The 19846-nt window shown below is 43.1% G+C and overlaps 1 protein-coding gene and 1 long non-coding RNA gene across 2 annotated transcripts; both read right to left on the bottom strand.

The window, feature by feature from the left end:
* Nucleotides 1-849: 849 nt before the first annotated feature.
* LOC122872702 (protein NLRC3-like) lies at nucleotides 850-7877 on the bottom strand. Its single transcript, XM_044188745.1, is given in 6 exon segments — nucleotides 850-2078; nucleotides 2081-2701; nucleotides 6011-6246; nucleotides 6904-7008; nucleotides 7343-7492; nucleotides 7826-7877. Coding segments are annotated over 5 exon segments (2322 nt in total). The 5' UTR covers nucleotides 7474-7492; nucleotides 7826-7877.
* Nucleotides 7878-11263: 3386 nt separating this feature from the next.
* Nucleotides 11264-14799, bottom strand: LOC122872706. Its single transcript, XR_006377255.1, has 2 exons — nucleotides 14626-14799; nucleotides 11264-13501 (listed from the first exon to the last, which is right to left on the bottom strand). It is a non-coding gene; the product is annotated as an uncharacterized LOC122872706 (long non-coding RNA).
* Between the last annotated feature and the right edge of the window lie 5047 nt (nucleotides 14800-19846).

Raw genomic sequence — 19846 nt, 5'->3', positions numbered from 1 at the left:
CGGTTTACAGACAGGCGGGGGACACCGAGGGTGACAGGGATGAACTTTATTAAGTGACAGCCAGGAGTGGAGAGGGTTAGGATAGGGAAGTCACTGGAGGTAAGCCGAGACTAGGGGACCGCTGGAGAAGCCACAAGAGACTGAAGGAACCAAGGAGGACTGGTGGAGCTACGGAGGACTGGTGAAGCCACGGGAGACACAGGAAACCGAGGAAACGCTGGAAAACAGGGAAACGCTGGAAAACGAACACAATGAGGTACTTGGTTCACAGGTTGGTGGAGTCCTTAACATGAACGAGGTCGGACACTGAATGAGGTGAGTGGAGTGTTTATATACAGGCTGTGATTGGGGCTAATTGAGAGCAGGAGTGAAACTGGGAGCAGGTGTGGGTGATAACAGGCTGGCGAGGCCATGACAGGCTGTGACAAGAATAGAGAATTAATAATTCTATAAAGAATTAAAACTAATTAAAAGACAATTCATAATAATTTGTCTTATGGAATCTAAAAAAAGTAAAGTAATAATAACTTTAGTGCATTTACTGATTACTGTAAAATATAAGGAAGATAAATAGAAGAAAAAACTGTAAAATGTAACAATTATTAGAAATAAATAGAATAACTGTGGTCATTAACTTGAAAGCTATAAACACAACCAACTGAAAAATCTACATTTTATTCACTCACAGCGTTTGAAACAGCTCAAGAACATCTGTGTACAACAAAATACAACTGACATATAATGTTTGCAATAAACAGGTCGAACACTATTTTAAGAATAATAAGAATTTTAGAGTGTTAATATCTGAATAACTAAACTGCTGATCTATAATGTTAATCATATCTGGACTTACACAGCCTTTTTGCAGTTCCTCACAGCTGGAATCAGTCTCAGTCGTCCCTCCTCTGATGTGTTGTACTTCTTCAGGTCCAACTCATCCAAAACCTCCTCTGACATCTGCAGCATGTAGGCCAGAGCTGAGCAGTGGATCTCAGAGAGTTCCTTCTCTGATCTGTTCTCTGACTTCAGGAACTCTTGGATCTCCTGATGTACTGAGTGGTCGTTCATCTCTGTCAGACAGTGGAAGATGTTGATGCTTCTGTCAGGAGATATATTATACATGTTCATATCCTTCAGGTTGTTGATGGCTCTCTGGATGCTTTTTGATCTTCTCTTTGTTTGACCCAACAGGCCTCCTATGAGTCTCTGGTTGGACTCCAGAGAGAGGCCATGAAGGAAACGGACAAACAGGTCCAGGTGCCCATTTTTACTTTCAAGGGATTTCTCCATGGCTCTTCTCAGGAAGACATCCAGGGATGGGTTGTTTCCAAAATGCATAAGAATCTTCTTGAGAAAAGACTTTGGGTTTGAGCCCCTGTATTTCCAGTTCTTCCCCAGGAAGTCCTTCAGTACCTTTCTGTTCCTGTCGGTGTAACAGTGGAACATGTAGACGGCAGCCAGAAACTCCTGAACGCTCAGATGAACAAAGCAGTAGACTGTTTTCTGGAAGATCACACTCTCTCTTTTGAAGATCTCTGTACAGAATCCCGAGTACACCGAGGCCTCTGAGACATCCAGACCACACTGCTCCAGGTCTTCTTTGTAGAACATGATGTTTCCTTTCTCCAGATGTTCAAACGCCAGCCTCCCCAGCTTCAGAAGAACTTCCCTGTCAGCCTCCGTCAGCTCCTGTGGACTCGTCTCATGTCCCTCATCATACTTCTGCTTCTTCCTCTTTGTCTGAACCAGCAGGAAGTGTGAGTACAGGTCAGTCAGGGTCTTGGGCAGCTCTCCTCTCTGGTCTGTAGTCAACATGTGCTCCAGAACTGTAGCAGTGATCCAGCAGAAGACTGGGATTAGACACATGATGTGGAGGCTCCTGGATGTCTTGATGTGTGAGATGATTCTGCTGGACAGCTCTTCATCACTGACTCTCCTCCTGAAGTACTCCTCCTTCTGGGCGTCAGTGAAGCCTCGTACTTCTGTCACCCTGCCAACATATGAAGGAGGGATCTGATTGGCTGCTGCAGGTCGGGAAGTGATCCAGACGAGAGCCGAGGAAAGCAGATTCCCTCGATGAGGTTTGTCAGCAGCACGTTGACTGATGACTTCTGTGTGACATCAGACACGACCTCATTGTTGTGGAAATCCAGTGAAAGTCTGCTTTCATCCAGGCCGTCAAAGATGAACAGAAGTTTACAGACAGCGAGCTTCTCTGCTGTGACCTTCTGTAATGTTGGATGGAAAACATGGAGCAGCTGGAGAAGACTGTACCGCGCATCTCTGATCAAGTTCAGCTCCCTGAACGAAAGCAGAATCAGCAGACTGACGTCTTGGTTTTCCAAGCCCTCTGCCCAGTCCAGAGTGAACTTCTGCACTTTCAAGGTTTTTCCAATGCCAGCGACGCCATTCGTCAGAACGACTCTGATGAGTCCCTGTTGGCCGGGTAAGGCTTTAAAGATGTCGTGGCACTTGATTGGAGTGTCATGGAGGGTCTCCGTCTTGGAAGCTGCCTCAAGCTGCCTCACCTCATGTTGGGTATTAACCTCTTCACTCTGTCCCTCTGTGATGTAGAGCTCAGTGTAGATCCTGTTGAGGAGGGCTCCACTTCCTGTTTCATCACTTCCTTCAGTCACACGTTCACATCTCCTCCTCAGACTGATCTTATGTTCATCTAAAACCTCCTGCAGACCACCACTCACTAAAAAAAGAGAAAAAAGTGAGAGACAAAACAAAGACAATTTCACAGTCTGGTGATTATTTTGATTACCAATATAAAAACGATCAATACAAGAATAAAAAGAAGTAAAAGTTATAAAGTCCATCTGAAATTAAAGAAGTCATCCCTTCTAATTTATTATTAATCATTTTGTTTTATTATTAAAAGGGAATAAAAAGGTTTTTGGGGAACTTCAGAAATGCTCCTTTGTCTCTCAGCCTCTGATGTGTGTCGGTGTACGTGTTTGATTGACAGCAGAGGCGACAGGCTGAGCCTCAGCAGCTCGTCTGCAGCTCTTCATCTGAACAGCTCTCTGTGGCTGTTCCTTCCTCCCTGTGATATTTAAAACTAATTCACCGATCAAATAATACAGAATATGTTCATGTCTTGTTGTGTAGACGAAGCGCTGAGAAACTCTGACAAATACACTCCATTTCCTGTTGCTACTTACAATAAAAGCCTCCTGCTGGTTTGCAAGTTTACATCAGCAGTAAGTTAACAAAGCTCTGATGTGGTTAAAGTGACCAGTAAACAGTAAAATAAGGCTGATATCTGAAAGTGCAAACAGGAACACAGGAGTGAAAGTAAACTCCAAACCACAGAGATTCAGTTAGATTCAGTCTCGGGGGGGTCTTCCTGTAATCCACAACCATCTCCACTGTCTTCAGAGCAGCTGTTGGTGTACAGGGAGAAGAGCAGAGGGGAAAGAACACAGCCTTGGAACCGGTGCTGATGGTTCAGGAGTCAGAGACATGTTTGCCCAGCCTCACATTTTGCCTCCTGTTGGACAGGAAGTCTGTGATCCACCTGCAGGTGGAGTCAGGCACACTCAGCTGGGAGAGCTTGACCTGTAGCAGAGCCGGAATGATAGTGTTGAAAGCAGAGCTGAAATCCACAAACAGGATCCTGGCATAGGTTCCTGAGGAGTCCAGGTGCCATGTGTCCTGAGGGCCATGTTTACTGCATCATCTACAGACCTGTTGGCTCTGTAGGTGAACTGCAGGGGGTCTAGGAGTAGGTCTGTGTCAATTAATTGGTTGGTTATTATTTTATGGTGAATTATCAAAGATAATCATAAATAACTTAATGAATAAAGTGTTCTCTCTTAAAGAAGAGAAATGATCATCCCTGGATGTCTTCCAATTAATTGATTGAGTCTCATAAAATACACTAAACTATCAATTTGGAACTCAGATTAATAATTCAATTAATAACTATAACCAGAATTACCACCAATAGTTAATAGCTAGTAGGTTGAAGGATTTGGAGTTCAACATTCAAGAGATTGGCAAATTACTCACTCTTTTATTAAATATAATAAAGCAAAACACACAATATGAAGACTAACTCTAAATACACTAAACTACAGAACAAAGGGTGTGAAGGATTCCACGAGAAAGAGACAGAACAAATGATCGCTGACCTTTTTATTGACCTGGTGACATCCGGGTCACAGGTCAGACTGGCCAATGCTATGTTCAATGGCTCTCAGGATTGTGGGACAAAAGAGAATGCAATCTCCTAACAAAAGTTCAGTTAACAATCAACCAAATGAATGAATTAATCTGTGGAATCCCAATACCAGTGAGGTGTTAAAGATGTCTGTGAACACCGGAGACAGCTGATCAGCACAGTGCTTCAGGGTGGATGGAGAGAGACTCTGGTCCAGCTGCTTTCTGCCTCCTGAACAGTCTGTTGACATCCCTCTCCAAGATGAAGAAGGTCGTTGATGCAGTAGGGTAGGGGGGAGCCTCTGGGGTGGGCTGTTTTGGAGAGGCCCAGGCCCCTGCTGAGGTGGGAAGGTGGAGCTGGTGGGCTGGAGCTGATGGATGGAGTAACGGGGGATGGTGTCAGGACTGTCCCATTGTCTCTCAAAGCGACAGTAGAAGTCATTCAGTTGGTTGGTCATTAATGGAGTGAAGGGGCTTAGGTTTGTTGGTGATCTGTCTGAGCCCCTCCAGACATCACCAGTTCTCAGTTGTTGGCTGAGAACTGGTGATGTAGTCTCTCTGAGTATAGTCGTTTAGCTTCTCTCACCGCCTTGCTAAACATGTACTTTGACTCCCTAAACCTGTCCCTGTCTCCACTCCTGAACGCCACTTCCTTTTCAATCCTTAGCTCTGAGTTTAGCTGTGAACCAGGTTTTGTCGTTGTTGTAACTCACCCTGGTGTGTGATGGTACACAGCAGTCCTCACAGAAGCTGATGTAGGACGTCACAGCCTCTGTGAACTCATCCAGACTGTTGGTAGCAGTCCCAAAACATCCCAGTCAGTGCAGTCCAAGCACGCCCGAAAGTCCTCCATAGCTTCACTGGTCCACTACTTTGATGTCCTCAAAACAGGTTTACAGAGCTTTAATTTCTGCGTGTATGCAGGAATCAGGTAGACCATGACATGGTCAGAGGGTCCCCGTGCAGCATGGGGGATGGCGTGATAGGCACTGCTGATTGTTGTGTAACAGTAATCCAGAATGCTCTCCTCTCTGGTCGGGCATTTAATAAGCTGTCTCTATTTGTGGAGTTGGCTGAGATTTCCCTTGTTAAAGTCACCAAGGACAATAACTAAGGAGTCCGGTTTGCGTCCTTCACGTTGGCCTGCGGTGGAATGTAAACACCGACCAGAATGAATAAACAAACTCACGGGGGGAGTAGAAGGGTTTACAGTTTATGAATAAATATTCCAGATCAGAAGAACAGTACTGCTGAATCACTGTCACGTTGTTACAACAGCCACTGTTGATGTAAAAACAGATACCTCCACCTTTCGTTTTGCTGGAAAGTTCTGTGTTGCGATCCGCTCTGAAGAGTTGGAAGGCTGCCAGTTGCAGCACAGAGTCCGGTATCGATCCACGAAGCCACGTCTCCATGAAGCATAAAACGGAAGATGAATAAAAATCACCAGTATCTGAAGTTCATCCAGTTTATTGCACAGTGAGCGCACGTTGGAGAGAAAGTCTAGTGAAAGAGCTCCGGGTATCACAGTAGAAAACTGAATTTCCAAAAAAAAAAACAAGACAAAGCAATGCGCACCAAAACACAGAGGCTGCCATCTGTGGCGCCATCTTGCACAAACGATAAAACCAAAATATATACATATAAATGTATTTCTTTTGGGTTCAGATTTTCTCCCGAAGGCGAAAACAGGACGAGTGATACAGAGCAGATATGTTTGCTGGAGCTGGACTTTAAATGTAATGATGTTTATAAAGATCTTGAATGGCTGCGCTGTATGACACAACAAATGTATTAAAACAACAAGTAGTGTTTTCAGCAGACAGGTGTACAGTCTTACTTTGTACAGTGCTGGTCTGACGGGCTGTCTGCAGTCCAGGTCTTGTTCTGGATCTGTCTCCACACTGGGGACAGGAGGAGTCTCCTGATGAAGCAGACTGGTCCCAGTATGAGGTGATGCACCGTCTGCAGAACCAGTGTCCACAGCTGGTAGAGACCGGATCCTTCAGGACGTCCTGACACAAAGCACAGCAGGTCGGCTGCTCCTCCACAGAAACAGGACTCCTCTTCCTCTCTCTGTGAAGACATTTCTTTAGAACTAAAATGATTTGGACGACACTGTGTCGAAGCTCAGACGGTCACAGAGAACAGTAAAAGTGTCGTTACTTTTCTGTTTGCATTCAGCTTTCAGTCTGTAATGACAATGATTGTTCCTTTTATCTCAACTCTCCTGCTTTCAGAAACACTAATTAACTGCTTTTCCTATCTGACTGTCTTATTAAACATTTAGTGACCTGCCTGTAGTTTGTTATTAATACAAACTCAACACTTCCTGCAGCTACTTCACAGTAAAAGCCTTCCATTAAAGACAGCTGATTATGTCCTTCACTGTTTTACAGTCACTGTGAGCAGCTTAGCTTGAGTTAGTTCGGTTTAAACTGAGGTTAGAAGTGGTCTGAATAACTGTGGAAGACCAGCAGTGTAAGACACGTAGCATGTAACCGTGGTGTCACAGGTTCAAGTCCAGACGGCTGCCTTGTTTGTATGTCATTATGTTACAGAAATACTATCAGTAGATTGTGGCTATAAAACCCAGACTAAGATCCATCTTAGTGTTAAACAGTATCTGCACTAATAGTTCTGCATCATGAATATAAATCTTTTAGCATTTAGTCTTCATCCTCAATGCTTCATCTTCCATCAGCTCAGTTTACAGTAAAAACAGTCTCTTACTTTGTGTCTGAGGGTCCAGGTTCATTACTGAAGCCTGGAGGATGATCTTTGGACCAGTCACTCTTCATGGACAGACAGCTGGATCCTGGAGACTCTGCTCTCTGTCTGTTGGACTCAATGTTGCAAACACCAAGATGTTTTTATTCGTATCACATGAACCCTTGATAGATTCTCTGATGAAAGCCGTTTAGGAAGCTCTAAACACACAAACTGCTGCTGCTGTCGATAATCAGGAGGTTTAAAAGTTTGCATTAGTCCTCTCAAATCAGATTACAGCTCTTCTAGGTGACTGACAGCTGTCACAGATACTAAAGAGGAAGAAACGTTTACCAAATTAAGGTAGCAAATACATTTTAAGAGAAATTTTAATAACAAAATGAACAAAACCAGTAACTGGTAACTGAAAATGAGTCTTATAACTTAGTGTCAGTTCTCTTACTTTGTGTCTGAGGGTCCAGGTTCATTATTGAAGTTTGGAGGATGATCATTAGACTGGTCACTCTTCAGAGACAGACAGCTGGATCCTGGAGACTCTGCTCTGTCCTCCTCTTCCTCCACACAAACACTCATCTTCTGGCCTTCAGTCAGTCTGAGAGGTGAAACAGAAACACTGACTGTGAGCTCAGAACACGAGAAACAAGTCTGACAAGTCTGTTCATGAGTCACAAACAAGATTGAGAGCACACACAGTATAACAACACACAGTTTAATAAATCAGCTCTACCTCACTTTTCTTTAAATCGGCACTTGATTTCTCGGGTTGCTGTCGGTTTAATATTTATTATTCAACCAATCACGACTTTGTGTCCACAGATGAGTCAAACTGGTCATTCTCACGTTTCTTTCCTCTACAGTCCACAGGGAGGAAACTGACTCACAGACTTTGACGGTAAAATAATAAAAATGTTGGATTAACACTCACCCTGCCTCAGCCTTCAGTTTCCTCCTTCTGCTCTGTCGACTCAAAATGGAGTCTGAACTGACTGAACACTTTCAGGTTCAGGTTCCCTCCCTGTTCTTATTTACCTGGATCACCTGGTCAGTGTTGCTCCGCCCTTCTCCATTTACAGGAAATCAGGTGAGTTTATCTGTGTGTGTGTGTGTGTGTGTGGGCAGGTATTACTAATGTTGTGGGGACAGAAATTTGTTTACACAGTAACATTGTGGGGACAAAATGTACGTCCCTATAATGAAATCATCAAACTTTAGGGTGAAGACTTGGATTAAGGTTAGGGTAAGTCTCCAGGTAATAAATGTAAGTGAATGTAATGTCCCCGAAAGTGACGGAAACACAACTCTGTGTGTGTGTGCGTGTGTGTGTATGTGTGTGTGTGTGTGGTGCTCACACAGATCAGCTGTTTAACATGATGTGTCTCTCTTGGCTTCAACAGGTTGAATTAAAATGAGTTTTGGTCAAAATGTTGGAACTTAAATGATGTTTAAATGATGTAAAGAATCTGTTTTGTTTAAGTTCCAACTAAAGTGCTTTAAACTGAATGAAACCGAACTAAATGTGTTCTTTTACAGACTTATAGGGAACACAAACACAGCTGAGCATCAGCTCCTTCATGCTCCATTGGATCTGGAGACAGTGGGTTAAGGTGAACAACCTTTCATCTCAGCACAGGAGCCCCCCAGGGCTGTGTCCTGCCCCCCGACTCTGCTCCCTTTACACAAACAGTCTCACGTCCCATCACAGTTCAGTTACCATCCATATTAGATCTCACTTCATAACAAACCACGAGCACAGTTAGTGGGAGCAGGTGCCACAACCTCTCCCTGAACTCTGTGGGCAGCAGCTCACTCCTGCCTCTGCTGGATCGCAGCAGCTACGTCTTGCTCCGGTTGGGCCGCAACCATACCCTGCTCCTGGCCTGAGGGCTGGACAGAAGAGCAGAGCAGGTCAGCTGGGCACCCAGGAGGCAGGGCTGAAGGGCTGAGCAGGTCTGGGTGATGACCAGACGTACGGAGCAACTCAGGAGGTCGGGGACGAAGGCGGGGACCCTCCGGGGGTCGAACCAGATGCCTCCGGCAAAGACGGAAGCCCTCTGCAAGCTGGCGACAAAGGCGGGGACGAACAGGATGCCGGAGGTGAAGACAGAAGGCCACTGGAGGTCTGACTGGAGGCCAGCGATGAAGGCGGAGGCCCATTGGAGGCCAGCAGCTTGGCTGGAGATCAAGACCAGGGTTTGGCGACAGGGCAGCAGTACAGGATGCCGGTGACAGAGAGACTGGCAGAAGAGGGAAGAGAAGAGCCAGGAGGCTGCCGTACAGGTGAATCAGGAGATGGCTGCTGCGATCCAGCAGCGGCAGGAGGTTGCTGCAGCTCAGAGAGATCAGGACTTTGCTGCAGCTCAGAGAGTTCAGGAAGTTGCGGCCCAACCGGAGCAGGGGATGGCTGCTGCCATAGGTAGCAGCAGCCAGTAGGTTTTATAGACTGGGTTTTAAAGAGTTTGCATCCTGCTGGAAATGTAGAGGAGATAAAGGTACGTTTGTGTGTTTGAGTCTCCGCTGATTGTTGATGCAGCAGCGCCACCTGCTGTCCAAACCAACATAGTCAACCCTGCTCTCCATCTGTTGTTGAATCACATATCAGACATCCTTCACGTTCTCATTTTCCTGAAGGACCAAAAACACACCTCGGCTGGAAATGTGCAACACTTGAATATTCCTCAGTCAGACGGAACCTACTACAACCACCATCACTATTTACTGTCATCGTTTCATTCATTTTTTGGGCAGAAATTTTCTGGTTCCAGCTTCTCAAATGTGAGGATTTGCTAACTGGTTGGGCCACCCTTAGCAGCAACAACTGCAATCAAGCGTTTGCGATAACTTGCCATGAGTCTTTTACAGCGCCGTGGAGGAATTTTGGCCCACTCATCTTTGCAAAGTTGTTGTAATTCAGCCACATTGGAGGGTTTTCGAGCATGAACTGCCTTTTTAAGGTCATGCCACAGCATCTCAATAGGATTCAGGTCAGGACTTTGACTAGGCCACTCCAAAGTCTGTCAGCCTCACTAGAATGCTGTATCAAATTCACATCTGAATCCATATAAGGTTCAGCTATTATGCAAAAAATGTTGAATAAGCATTTGCATTTTGCTCAACTTATCTCCACTAGGCCACTCCAAAGTCTTGATTTTGTTCTTCTTCAGCCATTCAGAGACCCCACAACAACATCCAAAGAACTGCAGGCCTCACTTGCCTCAGTTAAGGTCAGTGTTCATGACTCCACCATAAGAAAGAGACTGGGCAAAAAGGCCTGCATGGCAGAGTTCCAAGACGAAAACCACTGCTGAGCAAAAAGAGCATTAAGGCTCGTCTCATTTTTGCCAGAAAACATCTTGATGATCCCCAAGACTTTTGAGAAAATACTCTGTGGACTGACGAGACAAAAGTTGAACTTTTTGGAAGGTGTGTGTCTCATTACATCTGGCGTAAAAGTAACACCGCATTTCAGAAAAAGAACATCATACCAACAGTAAAACACGGTGGTGGTAGTGTGATGGTCTGGGGCTGTTTTGCTGCTTCAGGACCTGGAAGACTTGCTGTGATAAATGGAACCATGAATTCTGCTGTCTACCAAAAAGGAGAATGTCCGGCCATCTGTTCGTGACCTCAAGCCGAAGCGAACTTGGGTTCTGCAGCAGGACAATGATCCAAAACACACCAGCAAGTCCACCTCTGAATGGCTGAAGAAGGACAAAATGAAGACTTTGGCCTAGTCAAAGTCCTGACCTGAATCCTATTCTACAAACATGAGTGGGCCAAAATTCCTCCACAGCGCTGTAAAAGACTCATTGCAAATTATCGCAAACGCTTGATTGCAGTTGGGAGGTGCAGCCAGAAAACAATAGGCCTGATTACTGATTACTGGGCCATCATGGAAACAAAGAAGGTCAGTTTCAGGTGAAACTAGGCAGGGTAAACAGCAGACACTCAGGAAGATTCCTCCCTGAGGGCAGGGCTTAAGTAACACAGAGTAGCTTAAATTTCTGAGTTCCCAGACCATTTTCACAATTGAGAATGACTTCCGGATGGGAGCCGAAACATCTTGAATTTGAAAACATTGTCCAGGTGACTACGACTGAAACCTTTTCTAGGAGGGAACACTCCTGGACGAATGAGGGACGACACCGTCTTGTCATATTAACTGATAATAAAAATAATCCTCATTTAGTTAGTAAAATATTCATGAATCATGGTCACAAAACAAAACATCTGAAGTGTGTTTCTGTTTGTAAATGTAAAGATTATGGACCATATCCGTTCTGCTCCATCCAGTCATGAAACAAGACAGAGCATCATCATCATCTTCAGCAGCAGCTTCAGCTTCAGTAAAGACACACAGAGCAGATTTTTAGCCAAACAAAAGAACACAGCTTTAATGAGAACAATCATAAAAACTGAAATATTTCTTCTTTCTTACATATAAAAAGTGCTTTTTTAATTTTTAATGTAGAAGAGTGATTATTTAAGGCGGTTCAGCAGCAAACAGTGTCATCACCTTCAGAGTTACAGACCAGCTTCAGTTGCATCTATTGTACCCTAATTAACTGATATAATAAATATGTGGTAAGTTGAATTTAAAAAGTGATAAACTGCCAAATAATTTAATAAAATCCTTTTTTTAACTGACGATACAATCACAACATCCAATCCCAGCCTGAACTTGTCCTAAGAATCGAAATCGACATAATGGATTCCCTAGCCCCTAGGGTTGTTTCAGTTTTATCTTTTTGTATATGGAAACAAACAATAAAAACTGTTAAATCATTTTACAGACTTCTGTACTAATTTATCATAAAGCTAAAAATACATCATCATGACAAAAAATCTTTTCTTTCATTACATGACAAGTTTATTTCCAAGGCTACATTTCATAGATTTGATTTACACTCTTCATATTTTGTCCACAGTGATGTAATGATCTCCTTTCATCCATCGCTCAGCTGTTTCCGTCTGTGGTCTTTTGTCATCCACATATGTAAGAAAATGATTAGAAACCTGGTTACCTGTGTACATGGCACTGGTACAAAGGGTCTCCAGCAAATAGCCACAGCCTCGCTGACATGACAAAAGCCCTCACCTTCTCCCGTCTGCTCAGCTTTTATATGTTACCAATCTAACTGTCATTTATAAACAGTGTTACTAACTCACTCAGTACTGTGTGACCAAGTTTAGCTTTAATCGGTGCAGGTGCTGACTGACTGACTGTGTTTGTCCCTCGGGGGTTACCATAGCTGTATGTGCTCGCTGCTGACACCGTTCTGTACTCGACTTGGCTGCTGCGGATTTCTGTCTCCAGGTCGTTTCCTGTTCCTGCTGCTGTCATGATACAACATACATACATGGTCACGCCTCGATTACTGTAACAGCCTGTTCACTTAATCAAAAAGCTGTGAAACGACTGCAGACTGTACAGGACTCAGCTGCTCGGCTGTAAACCAGGACCGAGAGGTTCGACCACATCACACCTGGTTCAGCCTCTTTACATCGGCTCCCTGTTGGTTTCAGGACTGATTTTAAGATCTTGTTGATTACTTTTAAGGCTCTTCATGGCTCCAGACTATATTTTAGACCTTGTAATCCCTTATGAACCTTCACGTAGTCTGAGATCTTCGGGCAGGGGTCTCCTGTCTGTTCCTGAGTCCAGGATGGAAACTAAGGAGGACAGAGCTTTTGCCATCAGGGCCACGAGGCTCTGGAACAACCTGCCCGAAGACATCAGGCTGTCTGAGTCAGCGTCTTCGTTTAAGTCTCGTCTCAAAACACATTTTTATCTGAAAGCAGATCCTGATTTTACCTGAACTGTTTATTTTATTGCTTTTCTGTATTTTATTTCTTTACATTTCATCATTCGCTGTGGTGTTTTATTTCTCTGTGAAGCACTTTGTACTTTGTTCTGATAAGTGCTCTAAAAATAAAGTTTTATTATTATTATTATATGACTGCAAAACAAAAAGTAGCATCAACCCAGTTATTATAAGTAAAACACTTGTTGAGGATAATGAATATTGCTTTACTTCCACTAGATTCCCACACATCATGCTAGTGTGCCCTGAACTCTGAGAGGAGCGCAACACCAACTACTGGAAATAAGAACATAAACATACAGAAGAGAAAAGAACAAGTAGACAGAAATATAATCTCACACTGAAGAGAAAGATAGTTAAACTGCAGACTTCTGGTGGAGGAGGTGGAGCAGAAGGAGTGGAGGAGTCTCAGTGTGTCTGCAGAGACGGTGTAGAAGGACAGAGCAGCAGCAGAGAGTCCAGATACACTGACGATACTCTGCCACATCCAGAGGAACACACAGGGACGATGGTGGACTTGCCTTTGTGTCTGACAGTGGAGCTGATCTCAGAGCAGTTCAGACTGCAGCACTGACACTCATCTCCACTTGTTGTGATTCCTCCGTCAGTCACTGCTGGGTGAAGCTCTCCTCTCCACTCCACCTCCCAGTAACATGGCCCAGTCAGAGCCTCTCCACACACCAGCTGCTGCTTCAACCTCTGGATCATCAGGACACAGCTGGTCCTCTCAATACAACCACCTTTCTGATCCCTCACACTCTGACAGAGTCCGCTTCCATCTGATGAGAGAAGAAGACAGACAGCAGAAGTGATAAATCAGTGTTTACAGAGACTCCCTCCATCAGCTGTCAGTCAGTGAAGCAGCACATCCAGTATAAAGACCAGCAGGGACCTCAGTCCTGTTCAGACCAGAAGCGGAGCGGCTGTGTAGCGCAGCCAGCTTCCTTTCAGCGCTCATGTTAACGTGTTGGAGTGAACACACTGAGCTGGAAGCTCACACACCTGCAGAGACTTTGGGCATCGAGTCTGTTTACTCTGCAGATTTCACTGAAGCACACAGTGGAAATAAAGTGCTGAGAGTCCCTGAACGCATCATGACTGCAGAAACAGAGAGAGGTTCACTGCTCACTTTAATGATGGATTTACTGCTGTTAGCGCTCAGAGCTGTTAAAAACCAGCGTCTCAGTCACGCCTCTGAATATTTCATCTACTTCTGAAATATTACATGACAAATGTGTAAATATGGAGTCTGTTATAAAAACATTTGGACACAACAAAAGACAAATGGACAGATATATATATGATGTTAAAGGTCCTACATGTTCAAAGACTGAACAGCTAAACATCAGCTGTGATTACTGGACTTCAGCAGAGGTTCTGGTCTGCAGAAAGACCACATGGTGACTAAATGGAACGATGGTTCTTTGAAATAAGAGCCAGTGATCTGCAGGCTTCAGTCAGACTGATCTCAGAGCTGTGACAAAGATGAACTGATCAGTTGTTTAGTGTTGAAATGAGAGAACAAACACTTTGAGATCAGATTTGATGCTACGACAGTCTGATGAACGAGGACACTGTCTCTGTACATGTTGTAATGCTGCCAGCTGGAATCCAGCTTTATTTCCTGTAGACATGAACACAGCAACAACAGTCGTCTTCACATCGACTCAAACACATGATCACAACGAGCTTCTGGCTCATCTGAATGGCTGACTGTTCTCTCTCTCTGTCTCTGTCCAATCCTGAAGCCCGTCACCATCCTCCTCTCACAGCTTCACTGAGGAAAGCAGCCACTGAGAAGGTCGGAGGTTTACAGGAAATACTGGATCTTTGCTTTGATACTAACTGTGTTTAGTACAATACTGCTGAAAGCAGCATGGACTGACTCCAGCCCTCTACTGACCTCAGAGTCTCCAGTCTGCAGTGTGGACTCTCCACAAGATCAGACAGCGGCTTCACTCCTGAATCCTGCAGGTTGTTGAGACTCAGCTCCAGCTCTCTCAGATGGGAGGGGTTGGACTTCAGAGCTGAGGCCAGAGAAGCACAGCTGATCTCTGACAAACTGCAGAACCTCAATCTGAATAAAGAATAAATGATGGAGATAAAAATCCATTAATAATCCGATCAGATGTGTTCAGGTTTGAAATGTGTAGCTCAACATCACTCTGTCCTAATCAATCAGCTTCTCCCTAAAATGAGTAGAGTGACTTTGTCATTGTGTTATTGTGGATCATCATCATGTCAGCACAACATTCATACACCTATTCATGTCAACACAGATCAATAACATGCTGCTGAGCTCAGTCAGGTCTGGAATTACAGCAGAAAAACTATATTGGAAAAAAAAAAGATTTGTTATAAATTAAACTACCCAACTGTTTGTACGATTAGTCGATTAATCAATCAGTCGATTGACAGAAAATTAATCAGCAGCTGTTTTGATGTTTGAAGTCATTTCTCCTGTAAATCCCTTCCTGGCTGCAGCTCCTCAGATGTGCAGATCTGCTGCTTTTCCTCTGAACGACTGTAATAACTGTAATGTTTGTTAATAACGTCGAGCTTCGGACTGTCGGTCGGACACGACGACACGGTGAAGGCGTCGCTTTGGGCTGTGGGTCGTCGTGACGGCGTTTCTCACCGTTTTCACCACTTTACCAAACCGATCGATCGATCGATGGAGAAAAGAATCAGCAGATGGATCCAGAATGAAAAGCATCATCAGCTGCAGTCCGATACAAACCGGTTCAACATGAGCTCCAGCTCCACCAGCTGCAGCAGCAACATCCTGCTTTACATTAATGAACTTTGACCTCTTTGAAGCTTGTTCGGAACACTTAGCTATTAGCTTAATAAGCGCGCTGTGGTTGTAACAACAACTGTGGACAAAGCAGGTGGAAAAATGGCTTTTCTGCTTTTTCCTCGAGTTGTCGTCAACTCCAGTACGTTCCCTTCACTTCACCTGGTTCACTGTCTCCACCGCGGCCGCTCTGCTCTGCTGTCCGCTGTGTGTAGGAGCTGAGCCCGCCCTCGGTCAAACACGTGGAGGAGAGGACGGAGAAGCTAAGCGCGACCATAACATAGTTTTAACGGATCTGCATCTGCATGATTCACGTGGGTCACGTTTTCAGGTTGGAAAATCTGGTATTCTGTATTAATCCGGAAAAATCACATTGACAAAACAAAGTGTTTTAAAATTCTATTTTAGAATCCTAATAATTTCTTTGCAAAATCTCGTCGCGCTTGATGTGAATAGTCAAAATTCACATCAGAATTATTCTCAGTTTTGTGCCGTTTATTCGTGTTGCTGTTTAAAGGCCTTAACAATGGACATTTTCATCTGTCTTTTGTGACTAAATTCAGTACAAGAAACATGAAAATATGAACTAAAACAAATTTACAACTTTATGGATGTAACTTACATAAATTAGGTTCAAATGTTAATTAAACATATCAGATCTACAATAGTAACAGAGTCAGTGAACTGACCTCAGAGTCTCCAGTCTGCAGTGTGGACTCTCCAGTCCAGCAGACAGCAGCTTCACTCCTGAATCCTGCAGCTTGTTGTTGTAGCTCAGGTCCAGCTCTCTCAGATGGGAGGGGTTGGACTTCAGAGCTGAGGCCAGAGAAGCACAGCTGATCTCTGACAACCTGCAGTCACTCAATCTGAATAAAGAATAAATGATGGAGATAAAAATCCATTAATAATCCGATCAGATGTGTTCAGGTTTGAAATGTGTAGCTCAGCATCACTCTGTCCTAATCAATGAGCTTCTCCCTAAAATGAGTAGAGTGACTTTGTCATGGTGTTATTGTGGATCATCATCATGTCAGCACAACATTCATACACCTATTCATGTCAACACAGATCAATAACATGCTGCTGATCTCAGTCAGGTCTGGAATTACAGCAGAAAAACTATATTCATGCTTTAAACAGCTGCATTTAGAAATATGCTTTGATCTGTGTGTGTGTGTGTGTGTGTGTGTGTTCTGAAGGATCAATATCAATGATCAGACATTATTTATGAAAACACATTGACGTTAACAGAAATCAAAGAAATATTTCTACTTCAGCAACTAAACTTAATTCATTTAAAACAAATATTAGTTCAGAGGATCTTCTGTATACAGATGAGACCTTTAACTAAAAATTATACACTTTAATTTACTTCAACAGCTAACAGGGGACATTTTCTACAGTTTGTTTAACACAAGTCTTTTGTGTTAGATCTACAATAGTAACAGAGTCAGTGAACTGACCTCAGAGTCTCCAGTCTGCAGTGTGGACTCTCCAGTCCAGCAGACAGCAGCGTCACTCCTGAATCCTGCAGCTTGTTGTTGTAGCTCAGGTCCAGCTCTCTCAGATGGGAGGGGTTGGACTTCAGAGCTGAGGCCAGAGAAGCACAGCTGATCTCTGACAACCAGCAGCCCCTCAATCTGAATAAAGAATAAATGATGTAACTTTAGAAGACAATGTTCCTGCTTGAAATCATTCAGTGTTTAATAATCTGGTTGAGTTGAAACAGATTATTTATTTATTGTATTTTTGTTTTTTTATTATCATTTAGTTTTTAAAAAACATTATGTTGAATATAAGATGAAAATCAAGAGTTTAAGAGGTTCAGAGTGAATTATCCAGTGGAGATTTTTATTGTTATCTTCAGGTTTTAAATGTGTAGCTCAACATTGCTCTGCCACAGTCAATGGACTAAAGAAGAAAACAGACTTCAGCATTAAGATACTCAGTGTGGATCAGTCTAATATCAGCCTTATGTCTGCAGTTTAGTGTCGCCACAGCTTTCACATCATAATAATCTCAGCACAGAAGTAAAAAATGGTGTCTGACCTCAGAGTCTCCAGTCTGCAGTGTGGACTCTCCAGTCCAGCAGACAGCAGCTTCACTACTGAATCCTGCAGCTTGTTGTTGTCACTCAGGTCCAGCTCTCTCAGATGGGAGGGGTTGGACTTCAGAGCTGAGGCCAGAGAAGCACAGCTGGTCTCTGACAACCTGCACTTCCTCAATCTGAATAAAGATTAAATGATGTAACTTTAGAAGACAATGTTCCTGCTTGAAATCATTCAGTGTTTAATAATCTGTTCAGAGCTGAAGAAGGTTTAGAAAGTAGAAGTTTAGAAAATGGAAACTCCAAACACCTGAACCCAACAGGCTGCAGGTTCAAACTGTAAAACACAGAAAGTGAAAAAGAGTTCTCATTAATATTAATGACTTCGTGCTGCTGATTCAATAAAGACGTAGTGACTTCACCTCTTAACCTCTGCCAGCTCCACCAGTGGCTCCATCTATACAAACTCATGTTGTGCAGCCAAACACAAATAAAAACCCACAGAAACTGATTTAAGATTCGACTCAAGATCCCAAAGTTTCCAAAGATGCCAAATATGTCAGAACAAAAGACATCTACAACATTTCTTTTAGGAGTAGTGGAGTCATAAAATCAGAGCTTCTTCATTTAAACTCTTCAGTCAGTATAAGCATCATATAGCTTCATAAACATGTTGGAAAAAGAAATACTGAATATATTTGTTATTGTCTGACAGTTGAAACTGAGATTATTTATTTATTTTATTCTTTGTATTCATGCATGTTTTTATTTTATTTAAAAAACCCACAAGGTGACATTTGAGATGAAAATCAATAGTTTAAGAGGTTCAGAGTGAATTATCCAGTGGAGATTTTTCTTGTTGTATTCAGGTTTTAAATGTGTAGCTCAACATTGCTCTGCCACAGTCAACGGACTAAACCACTGAAGAAGAAAACAGACTTCAGCATTAAGATACTCAGTGTGGATCAGTCTAATATCAGCCTTATGTCTGCAGTTTAGTGTCACCACAACTTTCACATCATATTAATCTCAGCACAGAAGTAAAAAATGGTGTCTGACCTCAGAGTCTCCAGTCTGCAGTGTGGACTCTCCAGTCCAGCACACAGCAGCTTCGCTCCTGAATCCTGCAGCTTGTTGTTGTAGCTCAGGTCCAGCTCTCTCAGATGGGAGGGGTTGGACTTCAGAGCTGAGGCCAGAGAAGCACAGCTGATCTCTGACAAACTGCAGCCACTCAATCTGAATAAAGATTAAATGATGGAGATAAAAACCCATTAATAATCCGATCAGATGTGTTCAGGTTTGAAATGTGTAGCTCAGCATCACTCTGTCCTAATCAATGAGCTTCTCCCTAAAATTAGTAGAGTGACTTTGTCATTGTGTTATTGTGGATCATCATCATGTCAGCACAACATTCATACACCTATTCATGTCAACACAGATCAATAACATGCTGCTGATCTCAGTCAGGTCTGGAATTACAGCAGAAAAACTATATTTATGCTTTAAACAGCTGCATTTAGAAATATGCTTTGATCTGTGTGTGTGTGTGTGTGTGTGTGTGTGTGTGTGTGTGTCTGAAGTATCAATATCAATGATCAGACATTATTTATGAAAACACATTGACGTTAACAGAAATCAAAGAAATATTTCTACTTCAGCAACTAAACTTAATTACTTTAAAACAAATATTACTTCAGAGGATCTTCTGTATACAGATGTGACCTTTAACTAAAAATTATACACTTTAATTTACTTCAACAGCTAACAGGGGACATTTTCTACAGTTTCTTTAACACAAGTATTTTGTGACTGCAGACTAAATTTAGTGCAAGAAACATGAAAATATGGACAAAAGGACATTTACAACTTTATGGATGTAAGTTATGTATGAACATAAACTAGGTTCAAATGTTAATTAAACATATCAGATCTACAATAGTAACAGAGTCAGTGAACTTACCTCAGAGTCTCCAGTCTGCAGTGTGGACTCTCCAGTCCAGCAGACAGCAGCTTCACTACTGAATCCTGCAGCTTGTTGTTGTCACTCAGGTCCAGCTCTCTCAGATGGGAGGGGTTGGACTTCAGAGCTGAGACCAGAGAAGCACAGCTGATCTCTGACAAACTGCAGCCACTCAATCTGAATAAAGAATAAATGATGGAGATAAAAATCCATTAATAATCCGATCAGATGTGTTCAGGTTTGAAATGTGTCGCTCAACATCACTCTGTCCTAATCAATGAGCTTCTCCCTAAAATGAGTAGAGTGACTTTGTCATGGTG

This window comes from Siniperca chuatsi, unplaced genomic scaffold (genome assembly GCF_020085105.1).
Source record: "Siniperca chuatsi isolate FFG_IHB_CAS unplaced genomic scaffold, ASM2008510v1 Contig00086, whole genome shotgun sequence".
NCBI lineage: Eukaryota > Metazoa > Chordata > Actinopteri > Centrarchiformes > Sinipercidae > Siniperca > Siniperca chuatsi.
Note: the sequence above shows the minus strand (reverse complement) of the source record. Positions and strands in the feature narration are given on the sequence as shown.